Raw genomic sequence first — 22,917 nt, 5'->3', positions numbered from 1 at the left:
AGGGACAGCCCAGTGTGAGGAACAGTAAAGAGGCCAATGTTATTGAATACATGGTATGTAGGGGGTGGTAGATGGGGGCTGGGGAAGGAAGGAAGGGATAGAGTTGAAGCCAGAGGATTTTATATTTGACCCTGAGGGCAATAGAGAGCCATTGGTATTGACTGAATAGGGCTTGTTGATTCAAAGAGCTCAGGGGTTAGAATTTGAATTCTGGATCTAGGGTTCACTGTGAGTCCTTGACCAAATCATGGATCCTCCCTGAGAATCACTTTCTTCATCTCTAAAATGGGAATGATATCTGCAATACTGTCCTCATGGGATAGTTGTGGGTAGAGTGTTTTCTACACAGAAATAGGGGCTTACAGTTATTTAGCCTGAAGAATATGAGAATAAAATGGGGGTAGGAGGGTCGGCTGTAATACCACAAGATCATAGATTCAGTTATAGAAGGGACCTTGTCAAACACCCTCATTTTACAATCGGAGTTCCTGGAAGATTAAGTGATCTGTACGTATAATCAATATCAGATTGCTTGCTGTCTTAGGGAGGGGGGAGGACAGGAAGGGAGGGAGAAAAATGTGGAACTCAAAATCTTATTAAGAAATGAATGTTGAAAACTATCTTTACATGTAATTGGAAAAAAATAAAATACTATTCACAAAAAAAAGCCAAAGATTAAGTGATCTATCCAAGGTCACCCTGAAGGTTAGAAGCAAATCTGGGAGCAAATTCAGGTCTTCTATCACTAAACTTAGTGTGCTCTTCATGCCGTATTGTGTGCTACATCCTGCCTATCTTTGCAGGTGGGATAGGGGAGAAAGGTGGCATTCTTATGTGTGTGTGTGAGAGAGAGAGAGAGATCAGGAGCTACTTTCTCTCTTGCTCTCCCTCCAGATCCCCATCAGCTTCATCTCTATATTATTGTCTAATCCAATCACTACTGTAATCAAGGAGGCCTCAAAGCCTGTGGCCTTGGGACAATTGTCCCAATTTTCTGTATCCTAGGAAAAGACTTTGCATAAAAAATAACACCAAGAAAACATTGGAACATCTGTTTACCCTAACAAGAAGTCCCCAATTATTTCCCTCTGTAGAATAGAAACCCAACCTCAGTTGTGGGCCAGGACTTTTTTTCCCCTCACTCAGTCCAAGAAAAAGGTCTGTGAAAAGATGGAGAAGCTGAGTTCTGATCTGATCTCTGTTTCTGTGGGATATCAAAGCAAGACAATGCTTCCAATAGTGGTCTGTCAATCAACTAACATTTATTGAGCACTTTGTGGGTACCCAGCATACTACCACAAGGTACCCATGGGGAATGAATGAAAGTACATTTGTAAAATCCTCCCAGCTCCTAGAAGCAAATGTAAAGCAAACATGTGACACCAATATCAAGAGGCGCAATTGGAGAAGGCCCTCAGGCAGACTGATCAGAGCTGTTCTCCCACACCCTCAATGGATCTGCTCTGGGGAGGTGGTGGTGGGGGAGGGAACTTGCCTGACAAATCCCAAATCCCGTTTGCACCACTTGATAAGGTAGCAACAAGGTTAGACTGGTCTTGAAATGGAATTTAAAGTCTTCCTTTCCTTTCAATCCACAATAGATGGGTTAAGATGAAGTAGGAGATAAACCTGAGCAGGAGTACAAGAGAAACTAACAGAGTCCTGGGCCAAGGATTAGATTAGCAGGGGTACAGGATTTCAAAATGGAATAAGGATAAAGGAGAGGATTAGTAATAGACAGATTTGTTTTTCCAGTTTCCAAAAGTATCTATCTTCAAGAGCAATTAGTTTTATATCTCAGAACACCAGACTACTAGGTGAAACTTCCTTGGGGGTAACGGGTTTCTTCTGTTCCCTCCTCACTCAGGATAAGTATGTTCCATTTTGCTGAGTAGCTCTCTCGGCAAATTCCAGCCCAGAACAGTTTGAAGTTCAGAAAAGAACCAAAGGAAGTCAATAGCACTTAGTGCCTCTCCTATAACCCTTATCACATCCTACTTTGTATTACAGCCATTCAGCTGAACTCAACAAACATTTATTAAGGGCCTACTGTGTGCAAGACATTGAGCTAGGGGTTGTCTACAGGTCTTATCTCCCCTGCCATATCAGCTTCTGGAGAACAGGGACAGTGTCTTACACACCTTTATAACTCCCACAGCTACTAGCATAAGGCCTGGGATACAGTAGGTGCTTAACAAATAAAACACCCCTCCTTTCACTTGCTCCCTCCTTGAATTCATTCATCATATATCACTACCAAATTTGCCTTCCTTCTGCATAATGTAGCTAATTACTTTTTGGCTAAAAAGTCTTCAGTGGCTTTCTACTACTTAACAAATAAAGTTCACACAGATTTCTTTGCTTGGCATTGCACTCCCTTCTCAATCAGACATTAGCCAGCCTTGCTCTCCTTATCCCCTCCCCCCAACACATACATTTTGCTCCATCCTAACTGGACTCGATCTGTACTCCTCGATTTTGATTAGATCCTTCCATATGCCTAGAACTTCCTTCTCCCTTGTTAATTGTTGAATTTCTACTAGATAAGGTGGCAAATCTTATAACATGATAGCATGTTAGCTATTATTATTATTTTTATTCTTATTCTCCATCCCTTCTGGATTCACATTCTCTCTATGCTTTAAAGTCCAGCTCAAAAGGGCCCCTAACTCTGCAGGATAATGGAGCTCTGGAGGTGAAAGAGACTTGATCAATCGTATTGTTTAACCCCCTCATTTTAGACATAAGGAAAGTGACCGTCATAATAATACCCAATATTCATATAGTGCACTTTTGCAAAGTGCTAGACATCTCTCATCTCATTTGATCATCATAACAATCTGCAAGACAGGTTGTCACTCCCATTTTACAGATGAGGAAACTAAGGCAGAAAGACGTTAAATCACATGGCTGGGGGCAGGCTTTGATTTTAGGCTTTCTGACCATGTGTCCTTGAAGAGAACTGCCCAGGATTAGACATATGGGAAGTGCGGAGCTGGGGCTAGAAGCCCAGTGTCCTGACTCCCAGTTCAGGGCTCCTTCCATGATGTACTGTAGGTATAGCCCTTTGGGGGCTAGAATGAAATCACTTCTGCCTTTACACATCCCCCAGAATCTAGCACAGTCCCTACTATAATGAGCACTTATTAAATGCTTAGTGCATCGAATTTAACCTCAACAAAATCCTCTTTTTATTAAACCTTCCAGATTATTTAAATCCACATAGGTACTTCTTTCTTTGAGTGATTCTGTTATACATGCCACACTGGGACATTTGTCATCATTTTCAAGCATATTTTAGCCCTAAATTTGTGCAAGTTTTCTCCTAATGAAAAATAGAGGATCTCTAAGACATCTTCTAACTCTAGTTCCTATGAGCTAATGAGACTTTAGGGGAAAGGCCATCTCCACTGTAGATCAGACCACAGTACTTCTCAAGTGGCCACACAGATGCCCCAGTGACATATGAAACAGTGGCACAATGCCTTGAGGTCAGACCTGCACTATAAACCGGGGGCTCAGGAAAGGTAATTTGGCACATAAGCCTACCATGGACCAGCCTCCTGTTGTCACAATGAATCCCAATCCCATGGAGGGGCATTCCCTAGATGATGCTCTGCTCCTCCCATTCTTTCACATCCTCATCTTCATCCCTAGAGCTGATACAGGACCACAGCACAACCCAGACCATAGGTTAAAAGATTTAGAGCTAGAAGAGACCATGTTCTGAGACTCAACTATGCCATTGATCGCAGAGGGGTAGATTCCCGAGGCAGATATATAAATGAAGGGTTAGTCAGCACAGAGCCCTGTCCACTCCTGAGTGTCTATAATAACCCAGTGGAGTGATGCCTTAGATCCTTCAAAGCAGGAAAGAGTCAACAGGTGTGCCATTTTGCAATAATTCCTAATTATATTTGGCGACAGCTAATGAAGAGAGAAACTGCTTTACTTTTTTCACACACTGAATGACCCAACAGGAGTCATTTCAGAAGGTCTTGAATGGAGTGTTGGGAGAGAAGGGAGAGGGAAGGTGGTTTGGGTTTATAATTGTGTGAGAGGGGATCCAGGGGGTGAATGATAATTTATGCATAATCAAAGGCTGACTCTTAATTTCCTTTGATTATTTTTTTATGCTATGCCCTATTCCCTAATAGTAACACAACAATAACAGCTAGCATCTATACAATACTTTCAAGGTTTGCAAAACATTTTACATGTGTCATCTCTTTTGATAACAATAGGCATCATATACCCTCAAAACAATAAGGACCTCTTTGGTAGGGCTGCATAACAGATGTGGCAGGTATGATGGTGATCACCTCCAAGGGGCAGAAACAAAGCAGCTGCAGCCAGTGGCTGGCAAGGGAGAGTGGATGAGCATGGGCACACAGGTCTCAGGGATGGAATCACCAGTGCCTGTGTCTATGCATATGTGGAGGTTGCCAAGACACCATTTTCCTAACGTTTCTTTCCTCCTGATCCATCCATGCCATCCTGAATCTGGCTCAGCATCAGCTGTAGGAATCATCAAGTGCCATGCTGACCCACAGATGCTCTGGCATTCAAACACAGAGTTTTCACAGCCTGTGAAGGCCACCACTCTTCTCCTAGGTAAGCCAGCTTTCCCTACTCCTTCCCCCTTCTCTTCCTCTGTTATATGTAACTCCTAGAGCTGATTTCAAACCAAAGGGGAAGAAAATAAAAGCCAGAGACTCCTAAGAGGCAAGGAAGGGAAGGGAAAACCTTTATCTGCATTGCTAATTGTAGAGGTAGGTTATTTCTTTTACCATTACTCCATATTTCTTTTCCCATTGACGAGTGATTCCCTTCCATTTCCTTCAGTTGTTAGAAAGACCAAATTCCAATAAACAGACATTTTCCTTGTTTCTTTTTGCATGCCCCAGAGCTACCTTCTGTCCCCAGAAGACCTCTAACCATTCTTTACCTTTGGGCATCTCCTCAGAATGAATCAGCACAGGGCCACCACTGAACAGGTTCATTTGGGAAGCCTCCTCAGAAGTGATGTGGCGCCAAGACCAGTAGTGGTTTCTGTCTTCCTGCAGCGGTGGTGAATACTCCAGCTCACAGGGAAAATCAAAGTTGCACTCGAAACCTGAAACCACAGACCATTAGACAAAGAATTAGTTAAAACAGCATTTTCAACTCCTAGCCAGCCATGCTGACATAATGATGTAGCAGTCCTCAATGCATAAAGTTTCTCTGAAGCCCTGAGTTCAAATCTAGCCTCAGACATATCCTAGCTGTGTGACCTTGGGCAAGTCACTTAACCCCTGGTTACCTCAGTTTCCTCAAATGTAAAATAGGAACAGAAGTACCTGGCTAATAAGGCTGTTGTGATGATAGCATGAGATACTGGTAGAAGTGCTTAGTATAGTGCCTAGAATATAGCAAACACTACTTTAGATGCTTATTCCCTTCTCTCCCCCTTCACTACAGTAAGTCATCGAGTTATACAGAATGTTACAGCTGGAAGGAAACAATCTCCTGCCACCATCCCTCCTCCTCATTTTACAGATAAATAAATGAGACTCAGGATCTAAAAAAACTTTTCATCCTTGACTCCTCACTCCCTTTCACCATCCCCCCACCCCATATCCAATTTGTTGTAAAGACCTTTTGATTTACCTCTGTAACATCTTTTGCCTACACCTTTCCCAATCTGGTGCAGGCTTTCATCATCTCATGCCTAGACTACTGCAGTGGTCTTCTGGTTGGCCTCTCTGCCTCAAGTCTCTCCCCAGTTCAGCTGTCAAAGTGATCTCCCCAAAGTGTAGGTCTGACCACCTCACCTCACTGCTCAATAAACTTCAATGGCTCCCTATCACTGAAAGATGAAATACAAAATCCTCTGTTTGACATTCAAAGCCCTTATAACTTGCCCTTCTACCTATCCAGACATCTTATACCACACTAAATACTCTGTAATCCAGTGACACTGACTTCCTTGTTACTCCTCATGTAAGATACTCCATCGCCCAATTGAATATTTTCACTGGCTGTCCCCCATTCCTGGAATGGTCTCTGTCTCTTGGCTTCCTTCAAATCTCAGCTAAAATCCCACCTCTACAAGAGGCTTTTCCAAATTCCTCTTAATTCTAGTGCCTTCCTTCTGTTAATTACTTCCAACTTTCCCTGTACAAAACTTGTTTGTACAGAATTGTTTGCAGGGTGAGCTCCGTAAGAACAGGGACTATCTTTTGCCCCTTTATATCCTGAGCATTTAGTACAGCGCCTGGCACAGAGTAGACACTTAATAGATGTTTAACTGAGTGACTGACTTGGTGCCTAACATATAGTCTATACTTATACTATATTTAATAAATTTTGTGACTTTATGCATTTTAACAATGACCTTCTGGAGATAATGCCTCAAACCTGAGGAATAATTACAGTACAGATAGACAGACAGACAGACAGACAGATAGATACATAGATAGATGGATATAGGTACAGATTGATATACAGCTTGTAACCATTTATAAAATGCCATAATTATAACAACCCTGTAATAAAGATAGTAAAACTTTTATTATCTCTATTTTTCAGTGAGGTATTTGAGGCTCGGAGAAGTCAACTGAGGCAGTGCAATGGATAGAGTGCTGGACCTAGAGTCAGGAAGTCCTGAATTCAAATCCTGCCTCAGACACTGTGAGATTGTAGCCAAGTCATTTAACCTCTGCCTTCCTGAGGTTCCTTGTCTGTAAAATGGAGATAATAATAACATTTACCTCCCAGGATTGTTTTGAGGATCAAGAGATAATATTTGTACTTTAGCACAGAGCCTGACACATAGTAGGTGCTTAATAAGTGCTTGTTTCCCTCCCTCCCTCCTTCCATCCTTCCTTCGTTCCTTGCTGCCTGCCTCCCTCCCTCCCTCTGATCACACAGCTAAGAAAGAACAAAACTTGGATTCAACCCAGGCTTTTTGACTCTATGTTCAGAGTTATTGAAATTAGAATTCTTACTTCGGGGATTTTATTACCAGGGCAAACCAGTGGGGTGACATTTAGGGGACATGCAAAACATATATCCTCACCTCAAATCACACCATAAACAGGGGCAACTGGACTAGTACTGAGTTAAAAGTAAATTAAGTAATTCCTAGTGATACTCACCATGCTACTTAAGGTGATTCTTTTTTGGGGGAGGGTGGGTTTCAGGGTAGAGAGGAACTCAGATTCAACAGTAGTTGATGCTAAGCATCTTTAGGCTCCTCAGTCTATACAGATTTATGCTCATGAGCTCTTTTCCAGGAGATGACACTCCTTTGGTCCTAAGGTTAATACTATATGCCCTTTCTCAACACTTGTTTCAGACATTTCACCTTGCTAATGGCAAGCTGAAACAGGGAGATCTTCCCTTGTTTGAGCTGATATCATTCCCTCCTGCCTACATATTTTATCAGTGTCTCAACCATTCTTCCTGCCTCTCTCTGCCAAGGAAACACATAAGACATCGGGGTAGAGGGATTGCGAGCTGCCTTAATCTTCAAGAACTGCTTGCCAGTCAACCAGCTTTGTTAAGTAGTGAAGAGGAAGAAAATGGAGCTAAGGGATTAGACTTTGCAATATTGCCCTAAAATGGAAAAAACGAATTCACTGACTATTTGTTCCTTAGAAGAGGGGTTGGTGAGGGTCAGAAAGGCAGCGCCTGCTGTCACTTTTACTGTGTGATAGAGCCAGGTAGGATAAGAGAATCCAAACAAGTCTCTAACCTTTCCCCATGCTTTCTAACCAGAAGCCTTTACTCCATGTTGGTTTTGCAGAACCACAGAAATTCTTACGTAGAGAGGATATCCAAGGTCATCTTGTCCAACATGGAACTGAATAGGATTGTCCTCTACATTCTATGAAATGGTCAGTAGGCCTCAGCTTGAATACTCCTAGTAACGGCAATCTCACTATCTTTCAAGGTAGCTTACTCACCTTTGGATAGCTCAGTTAGGAAGATGTTTTCATCAAACCCAGACTAAATCCTTTTCTTGACATTTTCCATCCAATGTAAGTTACGGTAGAAAGACTACTAGATCTGGAGTCAGAGGCCCTGGGTTCAAATCCCAGCTCTGCCTCTTGCTCTCTGTATGAAGTCCTTTTTCCTTCATGAAATGAGGAGATCAGACAAGATGACCTCTAAGGTCCCTTCCAGTTTATGTCACTGGTCCTCTTCGAGAACAAAGGGCAAACAACAACAACAACAACATCTAGGATAGCAGTTCTGTCTTCTTGAGTTCATTTCAACTGAAAAATCCCTTCTATGTGTAAGGCACTGAAATACGTCTTAGGGAAAAAGTGAAAAATGAAACAGTCCTAGCCCTACTTATATTCCACTCATACACAAGTATACAAAGTAATACTGAATAATTTAGATAGGCAGAAAGTACAAACACCTTGGGGAAGAAAGTAGGGATCAGGAAAGGTCTCTGCATAAAGAAGTCATTTTCTCCGAGTTCTGCATTAAAAGAAACATGTTTCTCAGAGGTGGTAGTGAGTAGGGAACACATCCTAGATGTGGTAAAACAGCCTGTACCAAGTCCCGGAAAGAGATGTGAAATCACATGGGTAACAGCTGTAAGTCTAGTTCGACTAGTACTGAAGGGGAGTCAAGCAAACAGGTTTAATCCCTCTTCCAAGTGACAGTCTTTCAAATGCTTGAAGATGGTTATCACGTCCCCTGTGAGTCTTCCTTCCACTGGACCAAATATCCCCAGTTCCTTTAACTGAGCCTCATAAGGCATGGAATCCAGTCCCATCACCATCTTGTTTACCCTCTTCTGGATACACTCTAGCTTATCAATGACCTATCTAAAATGTGAGTTCAGGACTGAATATAAGACCTGTAATGTGCTCTGACCACTCATCCAAAATTTAATATTCTTGTTTGGGGGAAGAGGGGAAATATAAGTTCAAACATTATTCCCTGAGCTGGGGTAACTCTCTCCATCCCTGACAGACAAATTAACATCCTGGACAAACAGAATCTAGACAGAAGAGGAGATTGGAGCAGCCAATATGTCTAATCCTTTGAGATTTGAACGCTGAGGCTTCTGACAATCCAATCCGTGTTTTCTGTCAATTTCCAGTCTGTGAAACAGGGTCTGCAAATACTTTGATTATCAAATAGGCTCATTTTAAAATTCTTGCTCCAATGCAGTCTCATTTCAGCTGACAACAGCATACTCCCTCACTTTAAACAGGATTAGAGTTATCATCTCTTTGCTCATTTTGGGAGAAATTGAATTGGGCTTTTCTACATTATGATTTCATTTCTTGTAAAACATTTGAGTGCTTAGAATTCTCTCTCCTGGGCTAGCCTCAATCCCTAACAAGCAGTAACACTTGAAACTCATCTTCTGTAACATCATTGATTTAAATACCATTTACCTGGAGCCTTTTCTAAAGTACTCAGAGTATTTCACTGAAGTTCATTCTAATCATCAATCCTTCCCCCAGCCCCAGTTCTTCATCAGAGACTTGAACCCATTTGGCAGATGGGAATCTGACTCACAGAGCATTTGAATAATTTGCCTAACCTCAGTCAGTCTGTGACAGCCAAGGGCAAGTTGAAAACTTAACTGTCAGTCAAATTAAGTTAGATCTTTGTTCTGAAATCTCTCAATGTATACAGGCTTTATCAAATGTCTTCTGTAGCTTCCAATTCCCCAGTTCCAATCCCCAATCCCCAATCCAATAACCCCCAATTTAGAATTGCAGGGGACTAGAGGCCATCTAGCTTAAACTGTACCAGGCCAGAAATCTCTTCTTCAACAACCTGACATGTGACCATCTGAATATTTTTACTTTTGGTTGTAGAGTGCATTTTGTAAAATTATTATTCTGAAGAAAAATCAAACAGAATGAGAAAAGACTGGAGTTTGCATCACATTTCTTGAAATATTAGTTGTGTGCCTTTGGGCAGCTCATTTAACACAATGTGGTGTTTAATGGATAAAGGACTGCACTTGGAGCAGGAAGACTTGGGTTCAAACACAGTTTGAGACACTTGTTATCTGTGTGACCCTGGTGAGTCTGGGCTTTAGTTTCCTCATCTGTAAAATAAGGGAATTGTACTTGACAGCTCCTAAGGTCATTTCCAGCCCTAACTCTATCGTCCTATGATCTTCTATTAGTCTCAGTTTCTTCATTTGTAAAATGATAACAGAGAAAGGGACTCTGTAATTTCATTGATAGGGCATTGATAGGTGGTGAAGTGCATAGAGAACTAAGCTTGGAACCAGGAAGACTCATTTGCCCGACTTCAAATCTGCCCTCAGACACATACTAGCTTTGTGACCCTGGGCAAGTCACTTAACCCTGTTTGCCTCATTTTCCTCATCTGCAAAATGAGCCAGAGAAGGAAATGATGAACCATTCCAGTATCTTTGCCAAGAAAACTCCAAAATAGGGTCACAAAGAGTCAGACACAACTGAAAGAAGTCAAGAACAATTTCATTGGTATGAGGACCTTCCTCTGCCAATGCAAGTAAGCACCTTCCTTGCAATTCATGGTCTTGGAGAGCTGTCTAGAGCACTGAGAGGTTAAGTAACTTGCCCAAGGTCATACAGTTGGTACGTGTCAGCAGTTCTTGACTCCAAGATCAGCTCTCTATCCACTACACTATGGTGCCTCTCCAATGTAGGTAACATCTCCAAAATCCTCCACAGCACGGGTCCATCCAAGATATTGGAGGCCTTCCTCTACTTGTCTTAATATCAGGATTAGAGGAAATTTTTGGCGCAGCTAGGTAGCGCAGTGGTTGGAGTACAGAGTCATCTTCCTGAGTTCAAATGGGGTCACAGACACTTACTAGCTGTGTGACCCTGGGCAAGTCACTTAACCCTGTTTGCCTCAGCTTCCTTATCTGTAAAATGAGACAGAGAAGGAAATCTCCAGCATCTTTGCTAAGAAAACCCCAAAATGGGGTCATGAAGATTTGGATGTGACTTAAAAATGGCCAAACCCAGATTTAAAATTGCAAGGGACTTGAGGCCATCTAGCTTAAACTGTATCAGGCCAGAAATCTCTTCTTCAACACCCTGACGTGTGACCATCTGAATATTTTTACTCTTCTAGTAAGGAAGAACACTCCACTACTCAATTCCATCTTCAGACAGCTCTACTTGTCAGGAAGCTTCTTCTGACATTGAGTCTAAACCTGCCTCTTTTCAGCTTCTGCCTCATTCACTGACCTTAGTTTTGTCTCAGGTTAAGCAGAATACATATAATCCCTCTTTTATAAACCAGCCTTGAATACCTTGACAAAGCCCTTCCCTCCCCCTCCCCCATTTCAGCCCTCTGGACCTCAATTTTATGATCTGTAAACTAGAGATAATATTCCCAGTACTATCTACTTTTTAAGTCAACTTGTTATAAGGATCAAATGAGATCAGGTAGATAAAATACTTTGCTAACCTAAAGCATTATATAAATGTGAGTTGTTATTATCTCTGAAGATGACAGTCAAAGGCTCTTCCATAGATAACATCATCGACAAAATCTCTCTGGTACGTGATGATGCCTTTGAAATGTCACCCATCCCCTCATAGAAATACTAAGCGCGGTGTCAAATTCATATTCATTGAATGAATGAACACCTGTTTCCTCGGGCTTCACTTGCACATTTAAGTTGATGGCTTTATTGATGACAACAACTTTCAATATGTTCCTGACAAATCTGATTTTAGTATTCAACAAAGTGTGCCATTATCATACACAGGCCTGCATCTCAATACAGATGGAATTCTTGAAAACTTCACTAATGCCTTACTCTCTGGTCTCATTGTGGTGTGAGGATGGGGGAAACCCTGAGTTTTTAAGGGCTATTGGCAGGTACTACCTATTCCAAGCTAGAAAGACTTTAACCCAGGCAAACTGTATCTGCTACCCAAGTATCAGTCTAGTTGAGTACAGAGTGGCTAATCAGCAAAATGTCAGGAACTAGAGGGGAATTCTGTGGTTCTTTTTAAAATAAAGAAAAATACAAAATGGTTCCAAGTGCTAGTTGTTGGAACAGAGTTGATCACTAATGGAACCTTAGTCTCATCAACTTACCTTAGAATTTGTGATAGAGAAAGAGCAGAAGGTGTTCATATTAGTATTCTGGGGAAGTGACCACTCCATCTTGGAGTCTATCATAGAGAGAGGTAAGCCAGGAATAATTTGACTTTGGGAGAATTGATACTCTATCACAGAATCTGTGTAAGAAAACTAGAGGAATGCATTCAGATATGCATATAGATTTTGAGAAGAACAGATTTCAAAAGGTTCAGATAAAAGATGGCCTGAAGTTCTATGAGGAAAGTCATCTGAGGAAGGTTAGAAGCTCTCAATAATCAAATTATTTATCATTTCAATGAGTAGAGGGGAAGGAAATAAATATTTATTAAGCACACACAATGTGCCAGGCACTGCGCTAAATACTTTACACATATTATCTCATTTGATTCTCACAGCAACTCTTTGAGGTAGGTGTTGTTACGTTTTACAGTGGAGGTAACTGAGCAAATAGAGTGACTTGCCCAGGGTCACACAGCTAGTAAATGTCTCAGGCCAGATTTGACCTCAGGTCTTCCTGACTGCAGGCCAAGCTCTCTATTCACTACCTCTAGGCATCTATGAGTAGTAAACTAACCAACTTAGATTTTTACAAGACACAAAAACATGAGATGGAAGCATGGACAGATAATGGAGGATAAATACAAAATAAATAGAAACTTACAGTATGATTCTTTAAGCATAGTGTCTCGAGTGCTAAAGCTCAGAATGAGCTAGCTGAATCTGGTGATGAATGCGAAGAACAATAAAAGGAATGAATTGTCCAAAAGTCATACCGGGGAAAAGAAGAGGATCAAAGAAGGAATAGAGCTGATGCTTAGAGTTGATGGGCCAGTAAAAATGGATGAAAGAGAGAAACCAGAATCACCTAACCATATTTTGTTTCTGTTTCCCTACCAAGGAAAATATTGAATTAAAACCTAGGTTGTTGAAAGAACTGTAGAATGTGATTCCTAAGCTCTTTTAAATGATCTTTTCAAGATTCTGGAGAAAGGGACATCTGCCACAAGCCTAGAATAGGGTAAGGATTGCCTCATTGAAAAAAAAAGATGGGAGAAGTGTTTGCAAACTATAGGAACAGCAAATTCTGGCAAAAATCTCTAGATTATCTCATTATCAAAGGGCTGGTTGTTGAATATCTAGAAAAGGGAGTTGGGAATCACAAATGGCAAACAGGTTTCACCAGAGCAGGTTATCCTAAGCAAACCCTCTGTGCCCCCCCACCTTTTTTGGGGGGGGGGGGCAAGGTTACCAGACCTGAAGATCAGAGGGATGCTGGTTGTACAGCTTTTACTTAGATTTCAGTAAAGCATTTGCAGGGTGGACATTATGATATTATAGACAAAATAGAGATGTGTGGTCTGGATAACAGTATAATGAAGTAGATTTGGAGCGTGACTGTTTGAACCCACAGCTCTCAATCATGAGTGGTTTGAAGTCAACATAGAGCTTTCTAGTACAGTGTTCCAGCTATTTATGGCTGGCTCCCATGCTGGCATGGTATGGTGTGGTGTGGTATGGTGCATGTCTGTGTGTGTTTAATTAATGACTTAGATAAAGGTATCTGTGACATGACTGTCAAATTTTCAGATAACATAGAGCTACTGGGAATAGCTAAGACATTGGATGATGAGTCAGGATCCAAAGTGTTAACAGCTGAAATAATGGGCCAAGTCCAATAAGATGAAATTTTAACAGAGATAATGATAAGATATTACATGTAGGATCAAAATATTAACAACACAAGTACAAGATGATGGAGATGTGGCTACAGGTCATTTAACTGAAGGAAAAATAAAGCTCTGGTGGTATTGTTGGACTACAATTTCAATTTGAGACAACTATGTAATATGGCAGCCAAATGCAATCTTGGGCTGCCACTAGAGGCTATTATCTAGAACAAAGGAGGTGATGGCCCTATTGCACGTTGCTCTTGTCAGACCATGTCTGGAATGCTGTTGTTGGTTTTTCAGTTTTAGCTACCACGTCTTAGGAAGAACATTGATAAGTGGAAAGCTTCCAGAAGAAGGTGACATGGAGGGTTAGAATTGGGGACATTTTACACAGAGAACAGAAGATTTGAAGTAAATGACAACTTTTTTCAGGTGCTTTAAAGGCTGTCACATGGAAAAGGAATTTGATTTTTTCTGTTTGGTTCCAAACAGCAGAACCAGGACCAATGAGTAGTATGGTGACAGGGATATATATTTTTGCTTAATGTAAGGAATAACTTTGGAACAATTCATACAGTATTTAAATGGGCTACCTCACAAGGGAGTGCATTAGCCTTCAAGGGAAGTCTTCAATCCAAGGATGGAAAACCACTTAATCATGTTGTAGAATGAATTCTTGTTCAGATATGAGTTGGATTAGATGGCTTCTGAGGTCCTTTCCAACTCAGGGAGTCTATGAAAAGCAGTGGAGGAGCCTAGCAATGCCAGATCTCCAGCTACAGCATACAGTGGCAGTAATGAAAACTATCTGGTACTGTTCAAAACATAAAAAAATATTGGTCAGTGGAGCAAAGTAGGTAATGAAACCGTGAAGCAATGGTACATAGTAACATAGCACTCAATAAGGCAGCTAGTTGGTACATGAAAGAGCACCAGGCCTAGAGACAGGAAGACCTGGGCTCAAATTTGGCCTCAGATACCTACTAACTGTGTTGTGTGATCCTGGGTAATTCACTTAACTTTTGTTTGTTTCATCTGTAAAACAGGGATAATAGTTGGAGTTACCTCTTAGGGTTGTTGTGAGGATCAAACAAGATGATAATTGTAAATTGCTTAGTATAGCACTATATGAATGTTGGTTATTATTCTTATTAGCCTATCATTAAGCTGAAGTAGACCAACTAATAGAGTAAAGACTCCCTATCTAACAGTCTGGCAGAAATTAGGTTTAGACTAATTCCTCACATCATATACTACAATAAACTCTAAATAAATACAGGAGCTAATTAGAAATGGTAAAATCATAAACAAATAAGAGGAGAAAGGAAAGAGATACTTTCACAATTCTGGCTGGGGGAGAATTCTTAACTAAAGGAGAGAGAGGTGATTGTACAAGACAAAATGGACAATCCTAGTTACAAAACAAAACAAAAACCTGACAAGCTTTTGCATAAGCAAAAATCATGGTAATTAGCATTAAAGAGGAAAGGTAACTGGGGAAAATCTTTGAAAAGAAAATTTCTCTGATAAAGGTGTAATATCTAAAATGTATAGGGGATTGACACAAATAAGTAAGACAAAATCTCCTTTTTATTATTCTTATGAAAATTGTTCTACTTGTGAAACAAAACAAAACAAAACCTGTTGATAACAGAAGTTGACAGTTTCTTACTGAAATCTCTTATTCTCTGGATGTTAAATACTTATGTTTGTTGATGTTTGTTAAGCTCACAATAAAATAATTAAAAAACAAAAACAAGAGACAATATGTTCCCTATCCATCTTTCTGGGATGTTGTGAGGAAAGTGTATATTTAAGATTAACTAAGAGGTGTAAGGGATAAAGTGCTAGATTTGGGGTCAGGAAGGCCTGCATTCAAATCCTGCCTCAGACACTTACTGGTTGTATGACCTGTCAAGTCATTTAATTTATTTCAGCCTCAGTTTCCTTATCTATAAAATGGGGTTGAAAATAGTATTTATTTCACAGAGTTGTTTTAAATATCAAATGAGAAAATATATGTATAGAACTTTGTAAACCTTATAGTATGATAGAAGTGTAAGATTATTATCTGAAAAAGTGCTTTAGGCAAATAGAAGAGAAAATTCCCATTTAGAATGTTGTGTATTCCTGACTCATATCTCTGGATCTCTCGCTCCTTTTCTAGTCTATCCTTCATAGAGCTTCCAAATAATATTCCCATGATGTGAAGTGATATGAAAGACCAAAATTGTGGACACATTGACTACAAATATATGTATATATGTATGCATATGTATGTATATGTATATATATATGCATATATATACACACACATATACATATACATATTTTGAAAAAAGAAATGAGAAGAGGGAGAGAAAGAATGAAAGGAGTGAAAGACAGAGAAAAGACTGAAAAAAAGGAAGGAGGGAGGAAGAGAGAGAAAATAGGAGGAGGAAAAGAAGGAAGGGGAGGAAAAGAAGGAAGGGAAGGGAAGAAGGAAGAAAAGAAGGAAGTAGGGCCAAAGTGATAGAGGTAGAGAGAGAAAAGAAAGAGGAAAGGAGGGAAAAGGAAAGAGGAAAAAAGGGAAAGAGTGTGTGAGGGAAAAGGAAAGGAGGGAGAAGGGATGAAGGGAAGAATGAAAAGAGAGAGGAAGAAAGGGAATGAGAGAGGGAAGATGGAAGTGAACAAAGGGAAGAAGGGACGGAACAAAAGGGAGAAAGAGAAGGAATGAGAAAAAATGGAAGAAAGGAGAAAAGAAAGTTACAAGGAAGAAAGAAAGGAAAGAGAGAGAGAGGTAGAGAGAGAGGAAAAAGGGAGATATAAAGGCAACAGAACTTCTGGCAGGCCTAGAAGAAGACACAGAAGAAAAGTATTTTATTTCTTTGTTGCTATAAAATGAGGATAATAAAACCTGTAGTGTCTGTCTAATAAGATGTTGTTGTTTAGTCACACCTGACTCTTTGTGACTGTATTTTTGGGGTTTTTTTTGTTTTTTTTTAGGGAAGATACTGAAGTGGTTTGCCATTTCCTTCTCCAGGTCATTTTACAGATGAGGAAACTCAGGGAAACAGGGTTAAGTGACTTGCCCAGGGTGACACAAGCCGGTGTCTGAAGCTGTATTTGAACCCACAAAGATGAGTCTTCCTAACTCTAGGCCCAGCAATAAAATAATACATGTAAAACACTTTGCAAACATTAAAGTCTTATATAAACATTATTATATTATGTAATCATATAAATATTTTATTATATTAAGTATGTTATTATTAATTCATATTATAGTAAGCTTTTTATTAGCTTATATTAAGTTAATATTATATTAGGTATGCATTATGATATAGTATTATTAGTTTCTGCCTTGTTAAAATCTAAGGTTTATTTGTCTTGTATATATTTTATGATAAGAGATTTTTAAAAAATCTTACTAGTGCATAGATCATTATACCATCCCTCCCATTCAAAAACCTTCAGTGGCTCCCTGTTGCATTCAGGACAAAATACAAACTCTTTGATATGGCATTCAAGGCCCTCCATCGTCTCATTCCAGTATACCTTTCTAGCCTTATTTGTCCCCTTCCCTTCACTTACTATGCATTCAATTCCATGCAGCACTTATGATATGCAAGGCACTGTGTTAGGTGCTGGAAATATAGAGGTAGGGACCTCATAGGTTCTTTTGTAAAAGAACCTATACTGTAAAGAACATATAAATAGCAGTGCTAAGAGGTAGAGTGAGATGAGTGTAAAGAGGACCAGGAAAAATTTGAGGAGGAGAGATCACATTGGGGGCATCTAGAGACAGGGGGATGACATGATAAACTTGTGCATTAAGAGAAAGAAACTCAGAGGTCACCTTTCTAGTCCTTTCATTTCACACATGAGGACTGTCACTAACTCTCGCCTTTTTTTTTTTTTTAGGCAATTGGAGTTAAGTGACTTGCCCAGGGTCACACAGCTAGTAAGTGTCAAGTGTTTGGTCTGAGGCCAGATTTGAACTCAGGTCCTCCTGACTTTAGGGCCGGTGCTCTATCCACTGTGCCACCTAGCTGCCCCCCTAACTCTCTCCTTCTGATCTGTGGCTCTGCTTGGTTTGAACTCCAAGGATCATGATGCTCCAGATTCAGGCATCCCCCTCACCACAACCCATGCTTTCCAGATATCTTTTGGATGTTCTCTTCTCCCATTAGGTTGTAAGTTCCTTGAGGGCAAGGACTTGTCTTTTATTTTTTCTTATTCATATCTGTAGAGTTTAGCTCATTGCCTGACACATAACAGGCATTTAATAAATATTTATTGAATTGAAATGAATTGAATTGAGACCCAGAGAAGTTGGAACATAACCCAAGGTCATATAGATGGTATCAGAATTCTACTACTTAAAATTTGGTTTTTATTATCAGCTATAATAAAAACAAACAAGAGACCCAATCTTACCTGTGTTTCTTGCAATAACCCTGTGAAGTAGGCAGTACAAATATTGTTACCCTCTTTTGCAGATGAGTAAACAAAGACTCTGAGAGGCTAAATGACTTGCCTACCATGATCCAGTAAATAGTTGGGGCAGGATTTGAATTTAGGTCCTCTGACTCCATGTCCTACACTTGGCACGATGTGCTCTGCTCCCTCTTGATGTGTATATAATATATATATAAAATATTATACACATTATATATCATATATTATATGTGATGTGTATATAATACATCATATAATACAAATATATATCTATAGATAATGTGTGATGTATGTGTGTGTGTGCATGCATGTATCTGAGTATATGTGTATCTATGTGTATATATATATATATGTAGACACACACACATATATATATATTATGTGTATATATGTGTGTGTGTACATCAAAAGGGAGGGAGCATACTTGGAGCCAGGGCACCTGGATTCAAATTCTGCCTCAGTCACTTACTGGATGTTAATGGGCTAATCATTAATCTTTGTTAATCTGAAAAAGAGGATTATAATACATTACACATGCATAACATATGCATAGCATACATGTGCATATATATGTACACACTCACATATACATATATATTTTTACATATAAAAAATAAAAAATAAAACCTTTGTTCCAAGACCAATTGGGCTTATATTACCTAGGAGAAATTGAATTACTTCCAGTAGCTTCAGTTTCCTCACTTGCAAAATGAAGACTTTTTTGTACAGGTCCTTAAGCATTTTTGTGTCATGAACCCCCTTCACAGAATAATGTTTTTAAATGCATAAAATAAAATATACAGGATTGCAAAGGAAAACAACTATGTTAAAACAAAGTTAGGAAAATAATTTAAAACAAGTTTATATACCCCATGTTAAAAACCCTTGCTTTACATGAAAATATCTCTTAAGCTCCTTCCAACTCTTATCACCCTCAATTTTAGGTCATTAAAGCAAGGTCCTCTAACTTGGTTTGAAAAAAAAAAATAAGTGAATGACAGGATCAGAACCCAGGAGTTCTTACTTCTAGTCCTAATTTTTTTATTTAGGTGTGTTTTCCTTCCCTGAGGGAAATTTAGCCCACCATCCACCTTAGAGATCAATAACACTTGGAGATTATTAGACTGTAAGCTCCTTGAGGGCGGGACCTAGGTAATTTTTCATCCTTTTTTAATCTCCTCTAACATAATACTTTGCATAGGTTATGTCTTTAATAAGTATCTGTTGAAACGAGCCAGCTTATATCAACATCTAGCTGTTCTTATAATGAATCTGTTTTTTTCCCTGCCCCTATCCAAAATTATTTTGTTATTGGGACAATGACACGGAGAGCATTCCCTTCTGTCTGTGTTCTCCCTAGGACCCATCTGGAGCCCAAATTCAAGTCAGCTGCTTTGCTCACTTACAATCAGACTGCTGAGAAAAAAGCCCAGCACTCCTTCATCAATCAATTAGAAGCCTGGCCTTGAAAGACACTTAAGAGAAAGTTAGAGGAGGAAAACAGAAAACCCTGTTCCCATACTTTGGTCTTATGAGTGACCTGCTGGGGAGTTTTTGCCATAGAGGGAATCCTCAGAACTGAAAATATTCACCCACAAAAGCTTTCATGCAAAAAAAGGGGAAAGGGTATCTATTAAGAAAGCAGGGAGAAAGGCCTGAAGTGTCTGTGAGTATGTGTGGGCATGCATGTTTGTGAGTATGTGCACATGTGCATGAGTACTTATGTGTATGTCTGTGAGCATGTTTGTGAATGTATGTGTGCGTTGGTATTTGTGAGGATGTGTGTGCAAGCATGTTTGTGAGTGTGTATGCATGTGCATGGGTGTTTGTGTGTGTGTGTGTAAGCATGTTTGTGAGTATGTGCCTGAGCACATCTAATAGGGAAAAACCATGTTCCAAAGACAAAGGGGAAGAAACCAGCTTCCTATGCTCCTTTGATGCCTCTTTGGAGGCAAAGTGGTACAGTGGAAAGAGCCCTGGAATTAGGGGAGTTTGAAGATTTTAGTTCAAAGCCTGGCCCTGTCACTGAAATTGGTAATCTCCTTGGGCTGTGTTTCTCATATGTAAAATGAACACACGGTTGGACTAAATCATCTTTCAGGTCTCTAATTTCAGGCCTAAATCTGCCGTCCCACTGCTGCTCCCGCACAACATCTCTCAGATGAGGTGAACCCTCAGGCTGCATTGGCTCTCAGATGCACAGGACCAGTGACAAAGACGGGGCTGGGGGAGAGGGCCCACTCAGAACTGGAGAAATGCCCCACTGGGTCATGTGCACACTTGCTCCTTAGATGAGAGTTCAGAGATAGAGGAGGGATCAAGAGCTCCAAAACCATGAGAACACCTGGGTGGGGAAGCTGGGTCAAGAGCAAGTTGGTGAACAGCTAGAAAAATTCAGGTGAAAAGTAGCAGGAAATAAGAATGGAAGCCGATGAATAATGAATGACTGGGGAAGCGCATGCCAGAGAGCTTTGGTGGATGGATATTTCCATCTCTGAGGGTGAATTATACAGCCACAGCTCACCAAGCTATCATTCTTATTACCACAGAATGAGAACAGGCTCTGCTCCCTTTGTCTCACTTTTCCTTAGGCTGGCTTCCAGTAGATCGCAAGCTCCTTGAAGGCAGGGACTGTCTGTTGTCTTTTTTTTGTACCCCCAATGTTTAGCACAGTGCTTGGCATATTTGTTGCTTAGTTGTTTTCAGTTGTGTCCAACTCTTTATGACCCCATTTGGAATTTTCTTGACAAAGACACTGGAGTGGTTTGCCATTTACTTCTCCAGTTTAGTTTACAAATGAGGAAACTGAGACAAACAGGGTTAAATGACTTGCCCAGGGTCACACAGCTAGTAAGTGTCTGAGGCTGGATTTGAACTCATGAAGGTGAGTCTTCCTGACTCCAGGCCTGGCACCCTGTCCACTATGCCACCTAGCTGAACCCTTGGCAATATGCTTGGCACACAATAGGAGCTTAATAAATGTTTACTAAATTTAATTGAGTCAGAAGATATAGATTTAACTAACTCTTTGCTATTTATGTGACCTTGGGCATGTCCTTTCCCCTCTTCTTGAAAGCCCTTCATAAACTGCCCTCTTCCACCCTTTTCAGACTTTTTAGACCTTATTTCCATATACTCTGAGATCTGGTGACATTGATCTCCGTGGCGTTCCTTGAATAAGACACTTCATCTCCAGACTCAGGCATTTTTGTTGGCTCTCTCTTATGCCTAGAATTCTCTACCATCTCATCTTAACTTCCTGGCTCCCTATAAGTGCCAACTAAAATCCTGGAAAATGGAGAGAATAACTGCACTTATCTCCCGAGGTTGTTATGAGGATAAAATGAGATAATATTTGTGAAGCACTGTGAAAACCTTAAAGAGCTATATAAATGCTAACTACTATTATATCTATATTCATATTTGTCTCCCATCTAGGAAAAGTAAAACATGATATAGATTTAATTTTCATTAGCTCAAATGAAGAACAAAATTATTCAATAATATCTTTGTGGTCTTGGATAGGTCACTTCACTTTTTCAGATCTCAGTTCCTTCATCTGTAAAATGGGGGTGATACTATCTAACCTGCCTATCTCACAGGGTTATTGTGAATACTAAGTGCTATCATTCCATTCATTACAATGGAAGCCTAGTGTTGGGGGTTCAGAATAGGTAATGGGTGCACTAAACTGTTGTTTTGATTTGTTTACATAGAACAAATATTTGACTAGTTTATACTACAGTTGAATGGCTAACAAATTGGGCAGCGGAGGAAGGTTATGGTTGTGCTTTTTTGCCGGTTCCAAGTAGCGCTGCCAGCTCTGGTAAATCAGTGTTGCCAATGGACTGCGGCTGCATTAGAACGCAAGCTAAGGTGTGATTAATAAAATCTGACATTTTAAAATGTTGTGCTGGTGATGTTTGGGGTTTTTATGGATTTTCTTTTTCCTTCCCCCCTACTCTCACCCCATAGAGAGTGCCAGAGGGCTTTTCCAGCTCAGGCTGATGGAAGATATAAAGTAATTTGACTGCAGTCAGCTCAGGGTAGAAACAAATTGTGAAGTGCTTTTAATTGCTTTGTGAATTGTATTTCCCCCTCCAATCCATCCCACACCCAGGCTGCCAGATTAATCTTTCTAAGGCAGAGCTCTTATCCTGGCCTTCCCCCACTCAGGAGCCTTCCATGATTCCCTATTGCCAGCAAACAGAGACTTTACCCTGGCATTCAAAGCCTGACATAATATGGCTTCATCTTCCCTTGCCAGCTTTCTTTCACATGGCTCTTGTCCTCTCTGTCCTTCAGATTTTATATACTCTAATGGCTTTAGATACATTTCAGTCAAACTGGATTTTTCACTGTTCCTCAAACAAACCCCTTATTTCCCTACCACTGTATATATTTTTCTTCCCTCTCCTCTCTGCTCAGAATCATAGGAAGCCATCTAGTACCACCCCCTCATTTTACAGATGAGGAAACTGAGGCCTAGGGAAGGAAGCTGCATAGAACTGTGGAATAAGCACTAGCTGAGGAGTCTGAGGACTTGTTTTAAATCCTCTCTGATATTTAGTATCTATGTGACCTTGTGCAAGTCCCTTAAACTCCTCATCTGTAAAATACAGGGACTGGACTAAATAGTCTTTGATGTCCCTCTCATTTCTAGATTTACAAGCCTATGAGGCTAAGTAAGATTCAGTGAGGTTAAATTAACCCAAAGTCATTTGTGTCT

At 40.1% G+C, this 22,917-nt stretch overlaps 1 protein-coding gene across 1 annotated transcript in view; it reads right to left on the bottom strand.

The window, feature by feature from the left end:
• ALK (ALK receptor tyrosine kinase) overlaps positions 1 to 22,917 on the bottom strand; it is a 970,895-nt gene that overhangs the window by 651,551 nt on the left and 296,427 nt on the right. The window contains exon 3 of the mRNA XM_027850364.1: positions 4,949 to 5,116. Coding sequence (XP_027706165.1) covers positions 4,949 to 5,116 — 168 coding nt within the window. The remainder of the gene's footprint in view (positions 1 to 4,948; positions 5,117 to 22,917) is intronic.

The sequence above is a fragment of the Vombatus ursinus genome, unplaced genomic scaffold (assembly GCF_900497805.2).
Source record: "Vombatus ursinus unplaced genomic scaffold, bare-nosed wombat genome assembly UNPS02009062.1, whole genome shotgun sequence".
NCBI lineage: Eukaryota > Metazoa > Chordata > Mammalia > Diprotodontia > Vombatidae > Vombatus > Vombatus ursinus.
This window is presented reverse-complemented; position numbering and strand designations above follow the sequence as displayed.